Here is a 19,932-nt window from a genome sequence, read left to right as displayed (position 1 = left end):
GGAGTCGGCAGGTGGGGTCCCACCACCCCCCCAAAAAAGGAACTCAGTCCGGTTTTAAATGTTTTCTTGAAAGTTGTAATGTGCAATTCCGAAATCGGGTAGTGCATCATCAGTTCCTCTTGTGATGTTTTGTCATTGTATACCTTAGAGAGTTCTGGAAGGGGGGCCTGAGTGAAAAAATGTGGGAACCCCTGACATAGTACAATGATTCTCTGCTACACTCTGAGTGCTTCTTTTGTCACATAAACTCAGACCCCCCTATTAGAATTTGAAGTGTTATGTAAGAGTACATCCTTGGGCTAGCAAGCTAATGTTATTCGTATAAACCCTGTAGTGGTCATTTACCAGCATTATTTGCATTTCTATAGTGTTATGAACATACCCACTGTATCGTATTCCTCAGATAAATACCAGCTTTGAATTTGCCCCTTGTTGCAGAGGAGCAAAAACAAATGTGACAGATGTGGAGTCGCAGAATGACCGCTTACATCCGGAACATAGATTCGCCAGCTATGTGTTTCCAACGAAATCTGTAGAACGTACAACTTATTTCCTGTTTTGTAAAAAACGGCCCATCCTAGGAAATGCGTTTGAGAAGTTGCGCTATAGGTGTGAATATTTAATTTGCGCTATAAGGTATAATTTAGAGTGTAACCATGGATCCTAAGATTTTACAAAACAACTCTGCTCAACCAGCGAGGAGGTCGACAAGGCAATCGATGAAAGGTTTGTCAGCCAGGCAGCTACCCTAATCCTATCTACATAACCTAGCTAGCCAGCCTTCCGTTTCCTCTAGCTGTTTCCGTAAACTAGATAACACACCCACAAAGTCAAAATTGGCTATATCGTAAAAATGAATGAAAACAAACATTTGCTAGTTAACACGATGTTTTGACATGTTAGTTAGCTAGTTAACTTAGCTATCTCTTTATTAGCAGTCATTAAAAGTATTAACATGGTCCTCATTAAATAGCCTAACCGGAGCTAACGTTACTAATTCATTACAAACTCAGCCTTTCCAATTTAATTAGTTATGAGTTAACGTTAGCTAGCTAAGTTAATGGTTAACCTGTCAATAATTTGGAAGTCAACAGTCAGATATATCCAGCTTGGATGTAACTTTTAGCTGACGTTATTGTCAATCACTAAACTCCTTTTCTCGCCCTTGCCAGCAGTTGCTGTGGAGTTGACACCCAGAGGTCCGCTGAAGAGGAGGAGGGAAGAGATCAAGCTCCCGTCCTCACCTGTCAATGGCTCCATGGACGACGATGGTAAAAGTCAATAGGCTACTAGTCGTAGAGGCTTGAGGAGGTTAAACAGATGATTGAGATTGTACTACTTTATCTACTGCTTTCCTTTCCCAACTCAGAGTCCCCTGGCAAGAAGACCAAGTCAGAGATTGGAGTGGCAGGGGATGGCAGTTGTGATGAGGATAAGATGGATGTCCAGGAGACCACTGGGGATGAAGATCTGGACTCGGAGCTGAACGAAGACCAGGAGATGAGTTCAGAGGAAGACTCCTCCCATCACAATGTCACACAGCATAAACGTGAGTTTAGGAGGACCGCATTACCGTTCACCCCAACCCGACCAAATTCACATATAGGAAACTTAACTGAGTCTTGATGTTTTTTTCCCCTTAACCCACTTAAAGGTGCAATATGCAAAAATTGCTCCGCCATTTCCTGGTTGCAAAAACTAGTTTGCCTAATTTCAGTTTGTGTCAAAACAAGCAGTCATTATGTAGAGAATCATTGTACCATCTAAACTGCTGTGAAATATAATTTCAATAACCACAAATATTGTATTTTCAGCTGTTTGAAGCCGGTGTTCAAAACCCAAAGTAAAAGACGCACACAAAAAAACGTAATAACGGGAAGCATAGAAATGCTTTCATTGAGAAAGACAGATCTATAAAGACAGATCTATAACTCACATTTCTATGTGAATTTGGTTGGTGTGCCCAAAAAGTTACATATTGCAGCTTTAATGGTGCATACTAGGCTTGATGATTGTCCTGTGGCTTACCCATCCTGTAACAGGTCCCTTTGATACAGCTTTGATGGGGCGCATGAATGTGAACGTACCGAAGACGGTCGGTGTTGGCTCCCAAGAGATTGTAGATCCCAGGTTGTACCTGACGAGTCGCAGTTCCATTCATACACCCGAGGAACTGAAAACAGATCTGTTGAAAACCAAGAGAAGTAGGACCTAATTTTAACCTGTAATCTTGACGATCTCTAAAGATCAGAGAATATCAGACTGATATTTTTCTCTGAAGGGGCTTTTCATGTGTTTTGTTTGTTTTCAGTGGAAGCGTCAAGAAGAGCTGCGTCTGGTACCAAGCCTGCAACCCAACTCAGACCCCTGGAGAACCGACCAGAGATTCTGACTTACAAGACTAGCAGCATGGCAGAGTACAAGGATAATATGGAGAGGAAAGACAAAAGAACTGGTAAAATGACAGAGCTAATGAAGTTTTCCTAGTCAATCTAAAGTGTTATGTATTTTAAACACTGTTCTCTGTGTAGGATTGCCCAGCGCTAATCATCATAGTATGAGAGGTTACCCCACCTCTGAAGAGTCCTACACATCGAGCTGTCGGGTGAACAATATTCCTACTCGAAAACAAACTACCAAACTCAGAAAACAAGGTACCGTTATGTATACTGGTGCATTTTTATTGAGGAAGTAGTGTTTGAGATTATTTCAGTATTATTTCAATATGAATATATTTCTATTTTAAGATATTAAGAAATCAGCTGTTATCAAGGCAATTCCTGGGAAAGATTTTGGGGGTAAGTTTAAATAAAAAATAAATGTTTTAATTCTCCTTGAATTGTCCTAAAGTAGGAGGCATTTTAATATTATTTATATTTGCATTTGTTTCTGGAATTAAACATGGTCATCTTCTCATCCCTGCAGGGTGCATGTGGAAACTGTGTCAGGCTCTGGTGCTGCTTGTCTCTGGTGTTCTGGGTCTTCTGGCCTACCAGCACCTCCCACTGCACCGTAGGCCTTCAGGGGGTGGAGACCATCCAGCCTGGCCTGTGAGAGAGGGGAAGTTTGTTTCTCAGTTATCTGCTCTGGAGGCCCTGTTCCCCGGGCAACGCTCTGAGCTGTGGAGGAGGAGCAGGATCCACCTGGAGAGGCACCTGCAGACGGCCCGGCCCACGGAGCCAGTCAGCCTGATGCTGACAGCAGGCCGCAGGGGGGAGAAGACGCTGCACTGCCTTGCCCTGCGTCTGGCCTCCGCCTTCTCCTCTGCCCTCAACGCCTCCTCCATCCACATCGACGGGGCCAGCATGGCTGGCCAGGACAGCGACCAGGTCAAGCTGGACATCGACACCCAGCTGGGGCGAGCCTTCGAGGGAAACAAGCCCGTAGCCGTCATCCATCGCTTTGAGGAGCTGCCCCCGGGTTCCACGATCATATTCTACCGCTACTGTGACCACGAGAATGCAGCCTACAAAGAGGTGTTCCTGCTCTTCACTGTGCTGCTGCCTGAGGAGGAGTTAGGGAAGGAGCTCAGTCTGAATGAGGTGGAGGAGAGGGTCCAGGATTATATTACGGACACCTTTGTGGAAAGTAACAGCTCAGACAAGCCTGGCTCCTATAATCGGATGGACCTGGACAAGCTGAGTGGACTATGGAGCCGTATCTCCCACCTGGTCCTGCCGGTGGCAGTAGAGGAGAGCATAGAGCAGGGAGGATGCATGGACTGAACTGGCAGCTACAGGAGACGTCTGGCTAGGTAGGAGCAGGCTCGCTGGGCTGGGCTCCTCTCCGTCTTTATGGAGCTCTGGAGTAGCTGTGGCTCTGTAGCTGAGGGGTGATGGTATGAAGACACACCGAGGTGCTCTGTGTCTCTGTTTTTTTTTTTGACTTCACAGGTGAACTCTAGGACCTAGAGGTGATATCTTCCAGAGGTCATATGCTCTTAATAGAGATTTCTATGCTGACAGATTAAAAACCAACATTTAATATTCAGCCCAACTGCACTGTCTAGTTTTAACTGAGATGTCCTCTCTTTCTGGTCCTCTGTCCTATTTCTGATCATTTCACAACGGCCAGCTGCTGAAATCAGGAAGTAATTACAGAGTGACGGTCTGAGTTGAGGACAACAGTTTGTTGTGGGCTGTTTTTATTTCAGACCCAAAGTTTGCTTTATAGGGAAGATGTACAGCATTGATTTTATAATATGATGTCTATTGTTTCACGTTTTTCTTGTTTTGTCTTTTCTACTGTACTGAAAATGAAATCGTTACCTTGTTTTTAATTGATAAAAAGAAAGTCGTTTTGCTATTCCACTTAAAGTGTTTGTTGCTGCATGAAATTGAATCTGAGTTTAAATTCCAGGATTTCAACCCCTGATCCATGCATTGGTAAAATGACTGAAACTGAGTTCCTTTTCTGCTGTTAAACACTCATGTATACATATTTTAAAAACATAATTTAAATACCTCCATTCCCTGCATATTTGGCTGAAATGTCTTGCACTAATTCTCTGGTTTTACATTTTCAACCTACCAGCTTACCTCGAGGATTGGCAGACATGAAGACGGAAATAATCGTAATTTGGGATGCTGCATTAGGTTTGTTTATCTCTCTCTCTGTGTGTGTGTGTGTGTGTGTGTGTGTGTGTGTGTGTGTGTGTGTTTGTGTTATAGTATTTGCTAAATGAAAAATATTATTAAATGACTATATTGGAAATATTTTCAAATAATTGTTCAGTGGTAGTTCTATTTTTATAGGACAAGTTGGCCGGCGGTGGGGGGGGGGGGGGGGGGGGGGGGTACAGAGAAGACATGTTGAATATGATACTTTTCACACTGAAATTCCAAGAATTCTGGGAGGAGAGAGAGATCGCTGTAATTGGTCAGATTCTTACTGCTATGATGCTTTTTTTTTTTTTTTTCTCAAAATGCTTGAGTGTCTTAATGAAGTAAACAATTCTAGATTATTTGCAGAATAAGTGTTGGCATAATTTAGCAGTATAATCTGAACTGATTGAAACAGTCAATCAAAAATGTATATTACATAACTGGTATTGCCAGTCAGACATTGTGCCTTATAGAATATTTTAATTGGTGAGATTTAGATTATATTTGATACGTTGTACCAAATTACTCAGTGATGAAGATGAATATTGAACAAAGTAATTCAACAACCTGTCCCAGCACACCAACTATTTTCTTTCCACTGAGAAATATGTTCTAGTTTTATGCTCTGTTGTTGTAACGAAGATATTCTGTATTGCTGTCACCTGAATAAGTATGTTCTCTTTGATTGTTTTGGTTTTCCTATAATAATAAAATATTTTAATAGTTGCTTATTGACTATTAATCTGAGGGGATAGGTTTTTCTTGGCTTGAGGAACAAAGTTATAGTGTCATGATACGATTATTCACCTGTTATCCACAGGGATGCTCTTTCTAGAACAGTACTAATGGTCTTTTTGCAGGAAGTCTCTTGATTTATATTATCTTTGGCCTGTTCCCCTCACTAATGGGCTGGTAATGATGGCCTATTGTTAGAATCGCTCACTGAGGGTTGAGTGTCAAAAGGAAGAGCTGAATGTGAAATGTGTGGACTCTTGAACACTGACATCGGCAGGAAATAAACTGTCTATCCCTGAATAAAACCTACTGTATCTTGTGGAATAACAGAACAACAGACAAGCTTCCAAGGCAGTTACCGAAAGGGAATTTTTCTCAACTGACATCCTATGGTAACGTTATCATAACCTCATTTAACTTTGTGACTCTTGTACATTTCGTGATATCACGCACCGTGACAGCCCTATTCTCGTCCACCAGTTGACTCTTTCTCTAGCAGTTATCCTGTAGGTAAGGTTGTGGCAGCCCTCCCTCCAGCACCAGTTTTCAGGGAAAGGGGGATTTCAATGGTAGAGGTTAAAACTGACCTTGGTGGTAGCACACAGTAGAAACAATAGCTGTTCTCATGAAGTGGCATAAGATGGTTCCTGTTGATAAAGCAAAATATACAGAAACATGCTGATGTTGAAGGAGGAAGACATTTTAATAAAATAAGACTTCTCCACATTGTATAAAACGATTCTCTGGTCATTATATTTCTGCTCCACTGGTTTAAAGAGATACATATTTATTACAACAAAAATACCTGTTCTTCATTGAGAGAAGGGGTCAGAGGTTATATTTGAGTTTCCGCACCATTGACTGTTTATGGAACGGGGTGGCTGTAAAATTAGGTAACACTTTATTTATTTATTTATTAAGCTTTTCACAGAAATGACTTTAATCTAGAATGTTCCTTTGTTAAATACTTCCTCCTGACCTTGGTATAGAGCGATAATTAACTACCCAGGAACCCCCACCAGATATGGAAATCCAAACCCCCCCGTCTCTTCCTTGCCGGATGGGCTCCCGAGTGGCGTAGCGGTCAAAGGCACTGCATCTCAGTGCAAAAGTCGTCACTACAGACCCTGGTTCGAGTCCAGGCTGTATCACAACCAACCGTGATTGGGAGTTCCATAGGGCGGAGCACAATTTCGCCCAGCATCGTCCAGGTTTGGCCTGGGTAGGCTGTCATTGTAAATAACAATTTGTTCTTAACTGACTTGCCTAGTTAAATAAAAGGTTCAATAAAAAAATCATCCGGTTTGATAGAGGGAATCTCCAGCCCCTTGTTTTAACCTGCCCATCACTTTCCTTGTCAGTAAGGCTGTTTCCCTGTTGATTAGGCTGTTGAAGTAATGTCATGATATACTCATATATTAAATCTACTCATTTACCTCAGATCTCAAAAGACTGTTTTAGTTGTTTTGTCTGAATGTGAAACAAGACAAACAGATATTTTGCGTTACTCCTTTTCCTATTAAATTTGAAATGAGGCCAGAAGAATTCTAAATATTATTTTTATACTTAGATTATGAAAAATGCTAATCTGTGACATTGGAAGATTATCATTTCTAGATAAGAGCTTTATTTAACTTACAAAATTGCAAAAAATTGAAACAAAAACACAGCCATTGTTATTCTGTGCAGACACACACACAGATAAAAACATATCAATTGTCCCAATGTTAATGCTCCTGGGTTTGCGTGTGAGGATGTTGGCAGGCCTGGGAAGACAGGAAGGAGTCTTCTGTAGAGTGCCCTGCAGGGGGGCCAAGAACTGCCTGGCCTGCTGTAGAGTGTATGAACTGATGTGAATTCCCCTCATCTCAGTCGTCAGTTCCACTGGAGCTCTTGCAGACTACAGTCACAGGAGACTACTGAAGAGGACAATGGAGTACCTGCAATCCTATCACTGTTTACTCTGCTACCTTCTGCTGGCTCTTAGAGGTACCCATCCTCCATTCTACTTTTTCTTAAATATATGTATTAACAATAATGTAATGTTTATTGTTTAAAAAAAGTTTGAAGTGACTAACTTAAGATTTGTGTAAAACAAAGCTATCTATAAGACTGTAAAAAAAAAATCATATTCAATAGACCATGTCATTTACTGTTACCGGTTAACAACTTTTATTTAGATCCTGCACTCTGTGCTAAAGAGATCACTGTTAGCCCAGCCAAACCCCTTGTCAAGGTGGGAGATGCTGTGACCTTGATCTGTGAGACAACCTGCCCCCAGGGCAGACCACGCTGGATGGAACTAGACGAGAGCGATGTCCCTCAGAATACCACAAAAAACAGAAGTTGTCTACATATTGCAGATGTACACCCGAATCATGAGGGAAAGTATACCTGCACAGCAGTAAAATGTAGAAAACAGAAGAAGGAAACAATCCAGCTCAGAGTTTACTGTAAGTTACTGACCTGGGATCATTTATGTAGGTCAATGGGTTTAAAAGTCAGCTTCTCTACCCCTTAACTGGAATTACGTATCGGCTAGTTAAAGTTACTCTCTTCTCTACCCCTTAATGATTACATATCGGCTCAGATACTCTCTTCTCTACCGGCTAAAATACTCTCTTCTCTACCCCTTAATGATTACATATCGGCTCAGATACTCTCTTCTCTACCGGCTAAAATACTCTCTTCTCTGCTCCTTAACTGTGATTATGTATCGGCTAGTTAAATTTACTCTCTTCTCTGCTCCTTAACTGTGATTACGTATCGGCTAGTTAAATTTACTCTCTTCTCTGCTCCTTAACTGTGATTACGTATCGGCTAGTTAAATTTACTCTCTTCTCTGCTCCTTAACTGTGATTATGTATCGGCTAGTTAAATTTACTCTCTTCTCTACTCCTTAACTGTGATTATGTATCGGCTAGTTAAAGTTACTCTCTTCTCTGCTCCTTAACTGATATATATCATGGTCTCTACTCCTCTAGCTTTCCCGGTGCCTGTTCTGTCCACGGTGCCAGAGAACCCTGTCTCTGGTCAACCTTTTAAGGTGAAATGCACACTGACAAAAGTTTACCACAGAGATGATGACAACGTTGAGATGCGTCTCTTCCACCATGATAAGCTTGAAACAGAACACTCCAAAAACTGTGATGGTGACAGATTTTGTGATCACACGTGGTCTTCTAGGAATCAGATGGGCACTAGCAAAACAGATTATCAGTGTGAAACCAAACTTACTATTGGCCCTAACAGCTTTACTGAAAAGGCTCGTCTTACCATACATTTCCAGGGTAAGTTGTTTCAATTTTAGGTATTTCATACAGTATATTTAATACAGTTAAATGTTAGTCGGGTTCTGTGTTAGTCAGCTCTATGTTAGTAGACTCTATGCTAATTTACTCTATGTTAGTTGACTCTATGTTAGTAGGCTGAATGTTAGTAGGCTTTATGTTAGTAGTCTCTATGTTAGTAGGCTCTATGTTAGTAGGCTCTATGTTAGTTGACTCTATGTTAGTAGGCTGAATGTTAGTATGTTCTTTGTTAGTAGGTTCTATGTTAGTAGGTTCTATGTTAGTAGGCTATACAGACGCAGTCAACTCATAATAATTTTTTTGAAAACTCAAAACACACCTTTCCCAGATAGCATATGGCAGGGGTAGGGAACCCTTTTCCTGGAGTGCTGCAACTACTGCAGAGTTCTGTTCCTACTAGGCACCACACCAAACCAACTGAGCTAATTGATCAGTTCAGTGATTGCCTGAATTCAACAGATATGGTTTTCCAGGTTGGTTAAATCAAAACCAGGAAGTAACCAGGAGACCCCCTAGCCTAGGGTCTCTGGGTGACTCTGTCATTATTGTTGTTATAACGTGTATATGTTTTTTAAACTGCTTGACTTTTGAGCATATTTGTATAGAAACCTATTGTTATTCCTGTTATTCCTTTGTCAGTTAAACCCACGGAAGGACCAATGTCAGAACCTGTAAATAAGGAAGGCGAAGGTCAAGGTGAGATAAATAAACTCAGCAAAAAAAAGAAACGTCCCTTTTTCAGGACCCTGTCTTTCAAAGATAATTCGTAAAAATCCCAATGATCTTCATTGTAAAGGGTTTAAACACTGTTTCCAATGCTTGTTCAATTAAGGTCACAGTTATGAAAACTTAGGATACTGAAGAGGCCTTTCTACTGACTCTGAAAAACACCAAAAGAAAGATGCCCAGGGTCCCTGCTCATCTGCGTGAACGTGCATTAAACATTCTGCAAGGAGGCATGGGACTGCAGATGTGGCCAGAGCAATAAATTGCAATGTCCGTACTGTGAGACGCCTTAGACAGCGCTACAGGGAGACAGGACGGACAGCTGATGTGGCAGACCACGTGTAACAACACCTGCACAGGATCGGTACATCCGATCATCACACCTGCGGGACAGGTACAGGATGGCAACAACAACTGCCCGAGTTACACCAGGAATCCCTCCATCAGTGCTCAGACTGTCCGCAATAGGGTGTGAGGGGCTGGACTGAGGGCTTGTAGGCCTGTTGTAAGGCAGGTCGTCACCAGACATCACCGGCAACAACGGGCACAAACCCACCGTCGCTGGATCAGACAGGACTGTCAAAAAGTGCTCTTCACTGGCGAGTCACAGTTTTGTCTCACCAGGGGTGATGGTTGGATTCGCGTTTATCGTCGAAGGAATGAGCGTTACACCGGGGCCTGTACTCTGTAGAGGGATCGATTTGGAGGTGGAGGGACCGTCATGGTCTGGGGCGGTGTGTCACAGCATCATCGGACTGAGCTTTTTGTCATTGCAGGCAATCTCAACGCTGTGCGTTACAGGGAAGACATCCTCCTCCCTCATGTGGTACCCTTCCTGCAAGCTCATCCTGACATTACCCTCCAGCATGACAATGCAACCAGCCATACTGCTCGTTCTGTGCGTGAATGTCAGTGTTCTGCCATGGCCAGCAAAGAGCCTGAATCTCAATAATATTGAGCACGTCTGGGACCTTTTGGATCGGAGGGTGAGGGCTAGGGCCATTCCCCCCAGAAATATCCGGGAACTTGCAGGTGCCTTGGTGGAAGAGTGGGGTAATCTCACAGCAAGAACTGGCAAACCTGGTGCAGTCCATGAGGAAATGCACTGCAGTACTTAATGCAGCTGGTGGCCACACCAGATACTGACTGTTACTTTTGATTTTGACCCCCCTTGTTTAGGGACACATTATTCCATTTCTGTTAGTCACATGTCTGTGGAACTTGTTCAGTTTATGTCTCAGTTGAATCTTGTTATGTTCATACAAATATTTAGACATGTTAAGTTTGCTGAAAATAAACGCAGTTGACAGTGAGAGGACGTTTCTTGTTTTGCTGAGTTTAGATAAATCTGAGCAGGCAGTTCTACAGTATATTTAATGGATGAGATTGAGGTCTGAATGCCATTAAAAATTATAGTAATACATTCTACTTATCACTAAAGTAAATATTAGGCTACTTATTCATGTAGCATGCAGGACTTTTCAAACTCAATGAAAGACCAGTGATCTACATGGTGTTAAGTAAAGCCAATTTGACAAGGGGAGCTCTAGAAAGATACCAGAGTTTCCGAGTTGGATGACCGTTAAAAATTATTTTTCCCAAGTCGGAGCTCATTTTTTTCCCAGAGTTCCCAGTTGTTTTGAAGGCACTAAAGTCAGAAGTCGGAGAGTTCTGAGTTCCCAGTTGTTTTGAAGGCACTAAAGTTAGAAGTCAGAGAGTACTGAGTTCCGAGTTCCCAGTTGTTTTGAACGTGGCAACTTTGATGATGGTTTGACTGTTGCTGCATTCAAAGCAACAGGGAACTGTGAACACAGATATCTCCAACTTCCAACTTCAGTGGGTTCAAGACAACTGGTAACTCTGAAAATATGAGCTTGGAATTCCAAGTCGGAAACTCGGGCATCTTTCTAGTGTTCCGACTTTCCGACCTGAAGATCACTGACGTCATGATTTGACTTTGTTTCTTTGTACATTTATTTTTATTTTTATTTTTTATCTACATGGTGTTGAGTAAAGCCAATTTGACAAGGGGAGCTCTAGAAAGATGCTTGAGTTTTCTGACTTGGAATTCCGAGTTGGATGACCGTTGATAACGATTTTCCCAGTCGGAGCTTGTTTTCTTTCCCGAGTTCCCAGTTGTCTTGAGGGCAGTGAAGTAGGAAGTCAGAGATTTTAGAGTCCCGATGGTGCTTTCACGACAACTGGGAACTCTGACGTCAGTCATGTTCAGGTCTGAACGTCAGATCTCTAGAAAGAGGCCTAACTTCCCGGCTTGGAATTCCGAGTTGGATTATCATTAAAAGACAAAGTTCCCAGTCGGGAATTGGTTTCTCCTGAGTTACCAGTTGTCTTGAACGCTCAGAAGTCAGAGATTTCCCATTACGAGTTCCCAGCTGTTTTGAACGCTGCACGAGTTCAAGTACTCAGTATCAAAAAGTATGACAAAATACAAAAAACTCAGTACGAAAAGCACAAGAATAGATGCCCTCACTACTGTAAGTAGCTCTGGATAAGAGCTTCTGCTAAATGACTCAAATGTAAATGCAGAAATGTTAAATAAGGAAGGCGGTGGTCAATGTGAGATACGTAGATCAATCTGAGCACGAAGTTCGATATTTAATGGATGAGATTGAGGTCTGAATGCCATTAAAAATGAGTTTCCACCTCTTCATTAGTGTGATGACGGTTGATTGATTTGTTGTTGTCAGGTGATGCTGGTGATGACTATAATGATCCCAGAAGCACTGCCACGTCTCGTGAGTATGCTATATAAAATGTAATAGAATTGAATGTCATCTTTTGGGCGTCTCCACATTTCAGACTGAAGATAAAACTAATAGAATATTTGTTCCTACTTTTTTTTACTGTGCTGTTATTCCTTTGTCAGCTGAACAGATGGAAACACAAACGTCAGAACCTGTCACTACGGAAGTCAAAGGTCAAGGTGAGATGGATAAATCTGAGCAGGCAGTTCTACAGTATATTTAATGGATGAGATTGAGGTCTGAATGCCATTAAAAATTATAGTAATACATTCTACTTATCACTAAAGTAAATATTAGGCTACTTATTCATGTAGCATGCAGGACTTTTCAAACTCAATGGAAGACCAGTGATCTACATGGTGTTGTGTAAAGCCAATTTGACAAGGGGAGCTCTAGAAAGATGGCAGAGTTTCCGAGTTGGATGACTGTTAAAAATGATTTTTCCCAAGTCGGAGCTCATTTTTTCCACAGAGTTCCCAGTTGTTTTGAAGGCACTAAAGTCAGAAGTCGGAGAGTTATGAGTTCCCAGTTGTTTTGAAGGCAATAAAATTAGAAGTCGGAGATTTCTGAGTTCCCAGTTGTTTTGAAGGCACTAAAGTCAGAAGTCGGAGAGTTCTGAGTTCCCAGTTGTTTTGAACGTGGCAACTTTGATGATGGTTTGACTGTTGCTGCATTCAAAGCAACAGGGAACTGTGAACACAGATATCTCCAACTTCCAACTTCAGTGGGTTCAAGACAACTGGTAACTCTGAAAATATGAGCTTGGAATTCCAAGTCGGAAACTCTGGCATCTTTCTAGTGTTCCGACTTTCCGACCTGAAGATCACTGAAGTCATGATTTGACCTTGTTTCTTTGTACATTTTTTTTTATTTATTTTGATCTACATGGTGTTGAGTAAAGCCAATTTGACAAGGGGAGCTCTAGAAAGATGCCTGAGTTTTCCGACTTGGAATTCCGAGTTGGATGACCGTTGATAACGATTTTCCCAGTCGGAGCTTGTTTTCTTTCCCGAGTTCCCAGTTGTCTTGAAGGCAGTGAAGTAGGAAGTCAGAGATTTTAGAGTCCCGATGGTGCTTTCACGACAACTGGAAACTCTGACGTCAGTCATGTTCAGGTCTGAACGTCAGATCTCTAGAAAGAGGCCCAACTTCCCGGCTTGGAATTCCGAATTGGATTATCGTTAAAAGAAGAAGTTCCCAGTCGGAAATTGGTTTCTTCTGAGTTACCAGTTGTCTTGAACGCTCAGAAGTCAGAGATTTCCCAAGCCGAGTTCCCAGCTGTTTTGAACGCTGCACGAGTTCAAGTACTCAGTATCAAAAAGTATGACAAAGTACAAAAAACTCAGTACGAAAAGCACAAGAATAGATGCCCTCACTACTGTAAGTAGCTCTGGATAAGAGCTTCTGCTAAATGACTAAAATGCAGAAATGTTAAATAAGGAAGGCGGAGGTCAATGTGAGATACGAAGTTCGATATTTAATGGATGAGATTGAGGTCTGAATGCCATTTAAAATGATAGTGATACATTCTACGTATCACTAAAGTAAATATTAGGCTACTTATTCATGTAGCATGCATGACTTTTCAAACTCAATGAAAGACTAGTGATCTACATGGTGTTAAGTAAAGCCAATTTGACAAGGGGAGCTCTAGAAAGATGCCAGAGTTTCTGAGTTGGATGACCGAAAAAATGTATTTTTCCCAGTCAGAGCAAATTTTTTTCCCCAGAGTTCCCAGTTGTTTTGAAGGCACTAAAATCAGAAGTCGGAGAGTTCTGAGTTCCCAGTTCCCAGTTGTTTTGAACGTGGCAACTTTGATGACGGTTTGACTGTTGCTGCATTCAAAGCAACAGGGAACTGTGAACACAGATATCTCCAACTTCCAACTTCAGTGGGTTCAAGACAACTGGTAACTCTGAAAAATATGAGCTTGGAATTCCAAGTCGGAAACTCTGGCATCTTTCTAGTGTTCTGACTTTCCGACCTGAAGATCCCTGACGTCATGATTTGACCTCGTTTTGGGGGAGGATTTCCCAGTTGTCTTGAAAGCAGCAACTGATTTAGAGGTGGAAACTCAACCAACCCCTTGTTAAGTTGGCTTTACTCAACACCATGTAGATTGCTGGTCTTTCATTGAGTTTGAAAAGTCCTGCATGCTATATGAATAAGTAGTCTAATATTTACTTTAGTGATAAGTAGAATATATTACTATCATTTTTTCATGGCATTCAGAAATCAATCTCATCCATTAAATACTGCCTGCTCAGTATAAAAAAGTAAGAAAATGTATTTCCTAACTACTGTAAGTCACTCTGGATAAGAGCTTCTGCTAAATGACTAAAATGTAAATGCAGATATTTAAAATAAGGAAGGCGAAAGTCAATGTGAGATACGTAGATCAATCTGAGCAGGCAGTTCTATATTTAATGAATGAGAATTAGGTCTGAATGCCATTCAAAATGAGTTTCCACCTCTTCATTAGTGTGATGATGGTTGATTGATTTGTTGTTGTCAGGTGATGCTGGTGATGACTATAATGATCCCAGAAGCACTGCCACGTCTCGTGAGTATGCTATATAAAATGTAATAGAATTGAATGTCATCTTTTGGGCGTCTCCACATTTCAGACTGAAGATAAAACTAATAGAATATTTGTTCCTGTTATTTCTTTGTCAGCTGAACAGATGGAAACACAAACGTCAGAACCTGTCAGTACGGAAGTCAAAGGTCAAGGTGAGATGGATAAGTCTGAGCAGGCAGTTCTACAGTATATTTAATGGATGAGATTGAGGTCTGAATGCCATTTAAAATGATAGTAATACATTCTACTTATCACTAAAGTAAATATTAGGCTACTTATTCATGTAGCATGCAGGACTTTTCAAACTCAATGGAAGACCAGTGATCTACATGGTGTTGTGTAAAGCCAATTTGACAAGGGGAGCTCTAGAAAGATGGCAGAGTTTCCGAGTTGGATGACTGTTAAAAATGATTTTTCCCAAGTCGGAGCTCATTTTTTCCCCAGAGTTCCCAGTTGTTTTGAAGGCACTAAAGTTAGAAGTCGGAGATTTCTGAGTTCCCAGTTGTTTTGAAGGCACTAAAGTCAGAAGTCGGAGAGTTCTGAGTTCCCAGTTGTTTTGAACGTGGCAACTTTGATGATGGTTTGACTGTTGCTGCATTCAAAGCAACAGGGAACTGTGAACACAGATATCTCCAACTTCCAACTTCAGTGGGTTCAAGACAACTGGTAACTCTGAAAAATATGAGCTTGGAATTCCAAGTCGGAAACTCTGGCATCTTTCTAGTGTTCCGACTTTCGGACCTGAAGATCACTGACGTCATGATTTGACCTTGTTTCTTTGTACATTTATTTTTATTTTTATTTTTTATCTACATGGTTGAGTAAAGCCAATTTGACAAGGGGAGCTCTAGAAAGATGCCAGAGTTTTCCGACTTGGAATTCCGAGTTGGATGACCGTTGATAACGATTTTCCCAGTCGGAGCTTGTTTTCTTTCCCGAGTTCCCAGTTGTCTTGAAGGCAGTGAAGTAGGAAGTAAGAGATTTTAGAGTCCCGATGGTGCTTTCACGACAACTGGGAACTCTGACGTCAGTCATGTTCAGGTCTGAACATCAGATCTCTAGAAAGAGGCCCAACTTCCCGGCTTGGAATTCCGAGTTGGATTATCGTTAAAAGAAAAAGTTCCCAGTCGGAAATTGGTTTCTTCTGAGTTACCAGTTGTCTTGAACGCTCAGAAGTCAGAGATTTCCCAGGCCGAGTTCCCAGCTGTTTTGAACGCTGCACGAGTTCAAGTACTCAGTATCAAAAAGTATGACAAAGTACAAAAAACTCAGTACGAAAAGCACAAGAATAGATGCCCTCACTACTGTAAGTAGCTCTGGATAAGAGCTTCTGCTAAATGACTAAAATGCAGAAATGTTAAATAAGGAAGGCGGAGGTCAATGTGAGATACGAAGTTCGATATTTAATGGATGAGATTGAGGTCTGAATGCCATTTAAAATGATAGTGATACATTCTACGTATCACTAAAGTAAACATTAGGCTACTTATTCATGTAGCATGCATGACTTTTCAAACTCAATGAAAGACTAGTGATCTACATGGTGTTGAGTAAAGCCAATTTGACAATGGGAGCTCTAAAAAGATGCCAGAGTTTCTGAGTTGGATGACCGAAAAAATGTATTTTTCCCAGTCAGAGCAAATTTTTTTCCCCAGAGTTCCCAGTTGTTTTGAAGGCACTAAAATCAGAAGTCGGAGAGTTCTGAGTTCCCAGTTCCCAGTTGTTTTGAACGTGGCAACTTTGATGACGGTTTGACTGTTGCTGCATTCAAAGCAACAGGGAACTGTGAACACAGATATCTCCAACTTCCAACTTCAGTGGGTTCAAGACAACTGGTAACTCTGAAAAATATGAGCTTGGAATTCCAAGTCGGAAACTCTGGCATCTTTCTAGTGTTCTGACTTTCCGACCTGAAGATCCCTGACGTCATGATTTGACCTCGTTTTGGGGGAGGATTTCCCAGTTGTCTTGAAAGCAGCAACTGATTTAGAGGTGGAAACTCAACCAACCCCTTGTTAAGTTGGCTTTACTCAACACCATGTAGATTGCTGGTCTTTCATTGAGTTTGAAAAGTCCTGCATGCTATATGAATAAGTAGTCTAATATTTACTTTAGTGATAAGTAGAATATATTACTATCATTTTTTCATGGCATTCAGAAATCAATCTCATCCATTAAATACTGCCTGCTCAGTATAAAAAAGTAAGAAAATGTATTTCCTAACTACTGTAAGTCACTCTGGATAAGAGCTTCTGCTAAATGACTCAAATGTAAATGCAGATATTTAAAATAAGGAAGGCGAAAGTCAATGTGAGATACGTAGATCAATCTGAGCAGGCAGTTCTATATTTAATGAATGAGAATTAGGTCTGAATGCCATTCAAAATGAGTTTCCACCTCTTCATTAGTGTGATGATGGTTGATTGATTTGTTGTTGTCAGGTGATGCTGGTGATGACTATAATGATCCCAGAAGCACTGCCACGTCTCGTGAGTATGCTATATAAAATGTAATAGAATTGAATGTCATCTTTTGGGCGTCTCCACATTTCAGACTGAAGATAAAACTAATAGAATATTTGTTCCTGTTATTTCTTTGTCAGCTGAACAGATGGAAACACAAACGTCAGAACCTGTCAGTACGGAAGTCAAAGGTCAAGGTGAGATGGATAAATCTGAGCAGGCAGTTCTACAGTATATTTAATGGATGAGATTGAGGTCTGAATGCCATTTAAAATGATAGTAATACATTCTACTTATCACTAAAGTAAATATTAGGCTACTTATTCATGTAGCATGCAGGACTTTTCAAACTCAATGGAAGACCAGTGATCTACATGGTGTTGTGTAAAGCCAATTTGACAAGGGGAGCTCTAGAAAGATGGCAGAGTTTCCGAGTTGGATGACTGTTAAAAATGATTTTTCCCAAGTCGGAGCTCATTTTTTCCCCAGAGTTCCCAGTTGTTTTGAAGGCACTAAAGTTAGAAGTCGGAGATTTCTGAGTTCCCAGTTGTTTTGAAGGCACTAAAGTCAGAAGTCGGAGAGTTCTGAGTTCCCAGTTGTTTTGAACGTGGCAACTTTGATGATGGTTTGACTGTTGCTGCATTCAAAGCAACAGGGAACTGTGAACACAGATATCTCCAACTTCCAACTTCAGTGGGTTCAAGACAACTGGTAACTCTGAAAAATATGAGCTTGGAATTCCAAGTCGGAAACTCTGGCATCTTTCTAGTGTTCCGACTTTCGGACCTGAAGATCACTGACGTCATGATTTGACCTTGTTTCTTTGTACATTTATTTTTATTTTTATTTTTTATCTACATGGTTGAGTAAAGCCAATTTGACAAGGGGAGCTCTAGAAAGATGCCAGAGTTTTCCGACTTGGAATTCCGAGTTGGATGACCGTTGATAACGATTTTCCCAGTCGGAGCTTGTTTTCTTTCCCGAGTTCCCAGTTGTCTTGAAGGCAGTGAAGTAGGAAGTAAGAGATTTTAGAGTCCCGATGGTGCTTTCACGACAACTGGGAACTCTGACGTCAGTCATGTTCAGGTCTGAACATCAGATCTCTAGAAAGAGGCCCAACTTCCCGGCTTGGAATTCCGAGTTGGATTATCGTTAAAAGAAAAAGTTCCCAGTCGGAAATTGGTTTCTTCTGAGTTACCAGTTGTCTTGAACGCTCAGAAGTCAGAGATTTCCCAGGCCGAGTTCCCAGCTGTTTTGAACGCTGCACGAGTTCAAGTACTCAGTATCAAAAAGTATGACAAAGTACAAAAAACTCAGTACGAAAAGCACAAGAATAGATGCCCTCACTACTGTAAGTAGCTCTGGATAAGAGCTTCTGCTAAATGACTAAAATGTAAATGCAGAAATGTTAAATAAGGAAGGCGGAGGTCAATGTGAGATACGAAGATCAATCTGAGCACGAAGTTCGATATTTAATGGATGAGATTGAGGTCTGAATGCCATTAAAAATGAGTTTCCACCTCTTCATTAGTGTGATGACGGTTGATTGATTTGTTGTTGTCAGGTGATGCTGGTGATGACTATAATGATCCCAGAACCACTGCCACGTCTCGTGAGTATTCTATATAAAATGTAATAGAATTGAATGTCATCTTTTGGGCGTCTCCACATTTCAGACTGAAGATAAAACTAATAGAATATTTGTTCCTACTTCTTTTTTTACTGTGCTGTTATTCCTTTGTCAGCTGAACAGATGGAAACACAAACGTCAGAACCTGTCAGTACGGAAGGCAAAGGTCAAGGTGAGATGGATAAATCTGAGCAGGCAGTTCTACAGTATATTTAATGGATGAGATTGAGGTCTGAATGCCATTAAAAATGATAGTAATACATTCTACTTATCACTAAAGTAAACATTAGGCTACTTATTCATGTAGCATGCAGGACTTTTCAAACACAATGAAAGACCAGTGATCTACATGGTGTTAAGTAAAGCCAATTTGACAAGCGGTTGGTTGAGTTTTCTACCTCTTCATCAATGTGATGATGGTTTGACTATGTTCTCCAGCAGTGGAGGCCTCCAGCTCCACCACCACGGCCATGGTTGCACTGGGCTCCACAGTGGGATCCCTATCCATTCTCTGCTTCCTGGGCTCCCTGACTCACCTGATCAAACAGAGGAAACGCAAGTCACCCCCTAGTGGTCCCGAGAACCATCCTGATGGCTGCTGACCACCATGACATCAGCTTCATCTTATGTTCTCAAGTTTTTTTTTGTCCTATGTGTTAAATGCCAATGTAGGTCTCTAGCCTGCCTACACGCACCTTTCCTATAACAACTTTCCTCATGTACTGCCTGCTGTATAACTTTTTTTTTAAACCTAACTATTAAAATTAAAGCAAACATATAACCAAATAATAATTTACTGGAAAAATGCCAAAGAAGAACAGTCAAACATAAACATTGTAACTAACATAAAGCATGCTGTTTGATTAATATCATATGTTCATAATAAACCTCTTGAGAAACAGGATTTTTGTGATTTTTCTGTTTTATTTAGGCCAGCCAATATACCGTGTTCCTCTTGTAAAACAGGCCAATTTGTTATATATTACAATGTTGTCAATACATTTTGATTTATAAGTTGTAATTGTAAATATATTTTATAGAATTTTTCTCTAAAGATTCTAGATTTTTTAAAGACATAACGTTGTAAATGTGGAACGTTTATTCTGGGGGATTTGTAT

At 40.9% G+C, this 19,932-nt stretch overlaps 2 protein-coding genes across 5 annotated transcripts; both read left to right on the top strand.

Moving 5' to 3' along the window:
• The first annotated feature begins 528 nt into the window (after positions 1-528).
• On the top strand, positions 529-4,310 carry LOC129869418 (torsin-1A-interacting protein 2-like). 3 transcript variants are annotated; one of them, XM_055943818.1, is made up of 8 exons: positions 529-726; positions 1,173-1,271; positions 1,370-1,549; positions 2,058-2,204; positions 2,312-2,455; positions 2,532-2,654; positions 2,748-2,798; positions 2,926-4,310. In XM_055943818.1, the coding sequence occupies exons 1-8, from the start codon at positions 657-659 to the stop codon at positions 3,723-3,725; spliced, it is 1,614 nt and encodes a 537-aa protein (XP_055799793.1). In that variant the 5' UTR covers positions 529-656; the 3' UTR covers positions 3,726-4,310. The 3 variants fall into 3 exon arrangements, with proteins under 3 accessions (XP_055799793.1, XP_055799792.1, XP_055799791.1); XM_055943817.1 differs by having other exon boundaries at positions 530-726; positions 1,176-1,271; positions 2,043-2,204; XM_055943816.1 differs by having other exon boundaries at positions 530-726; positions 2,043-2,204.
• Positions 4,311-7,181: 2,871 nt separating this feature from the next.
• On the top strand, positions 7,182-19,718 carry LOC129869417 (uncharacterized). 2 transcript variants are annotated; one of them, XM_055943815.1, is made up of 13 exons: positions 7,182-7,328; positions 7,520-7,792; positions 8,324-8,629; positions 9,290-9,346; positions 12,085-12,132; positions 12,264-12,320; positions 14,657-14,704; positions 14,818-14,874; positions 17,164-17,211; positions 17,325-17,381; positions 18,749-18,796; positions 18,930-18,986; positions 19,256-19,718. In XM_055943815.1, exons 1-13 carry the CDS (start codon positions 7,271-7,273, stop codon positions 19,414-19,416), a joined length of 1,275 nt encoding a protein of 424 aa, XP_055799790.1. In that variant the 5' UTR covers positions 7,182-7,270; the 3' UTR covers positions 19,417-19,718. The 2 variants fall into 2 exon arrangements, with proteins under 2 accessions (XP_055799790.1, XP_055799789.1); XM_055943814.1 differs by having other exon boundaries at positions 7,183-7,328; positions 19,253-19,718.
• Positions 19,719-19,932: the final 214 nt, after the last annotated feature.

This window comes from Salvelinus fontinalis, chromosome 14, assembly GCF_029448725.1.
Source record: "Salvelinus fontinalis isolate EN_2023a chromosome 14, ASM2944872v1, whole genome shotgun sequence".
Lineage (NCBI taxonomy): Eukaryota > Metazoa > Chordata > Actinopteri > Salmoniformes > Salmonidae > Salvelinus > Salvelinus fontinalis.
This window is presented reverse-complemented; position numbering and strand designations above follow the sequence as displayed.

What these genes read in the sequence shown, in the direction of transcription:
- LOC129869418 (XM_055943816.1), top strand. Translation starts at nt 657, where the DNA reads ATGGATCCTAAGATTTTACAAAACAACTCTGCTCAACCAGCGAGGAGG. An exon ending in TCTGTTGAAAACCAAGAGAA is followed by an intron (nt 2,205 to 2,311) that starts GTAGGACCTAAT and finishes GTTTGTTTTCAG; the next exon opens with TGGAAGCGTCAAGAAGAGCT. An exon ending in TACCAAACTCAGAAAACAAG is followed by an intron (nt 2,655 to 2,747) that starts GTACCGTTATGT and finishes TTCTATTTTAAG; the next exon opens with ATATTAAGAAATCAGCTGTT.
- LOC129869417 (XM_055943814.1), top strand. Translation starts at nt 7,271, where the DNA reads ATGGAGTACCTGCAATCCTATCACTGTTTACTCTGCTACCTTCTGCTG. An exon ending in CAGAACCACTGCCACGTCTC is followed by an intron (nt 18,797 to 18,929) that starts GTGAGTATTCTA and finishes TTCCTTTGTCAG; the next exon opens with CTGAACAGATGGAAACACAA. An exon ending in TACGGAAGGCAAAGGTCAAG is followed by an intron (nt 18,987 to 19,252) that starts GTGAGATGGATA and finishes TATGTTCTCCAG; the next exon opens with CAGTGGAGGCCTCCAGCTCC.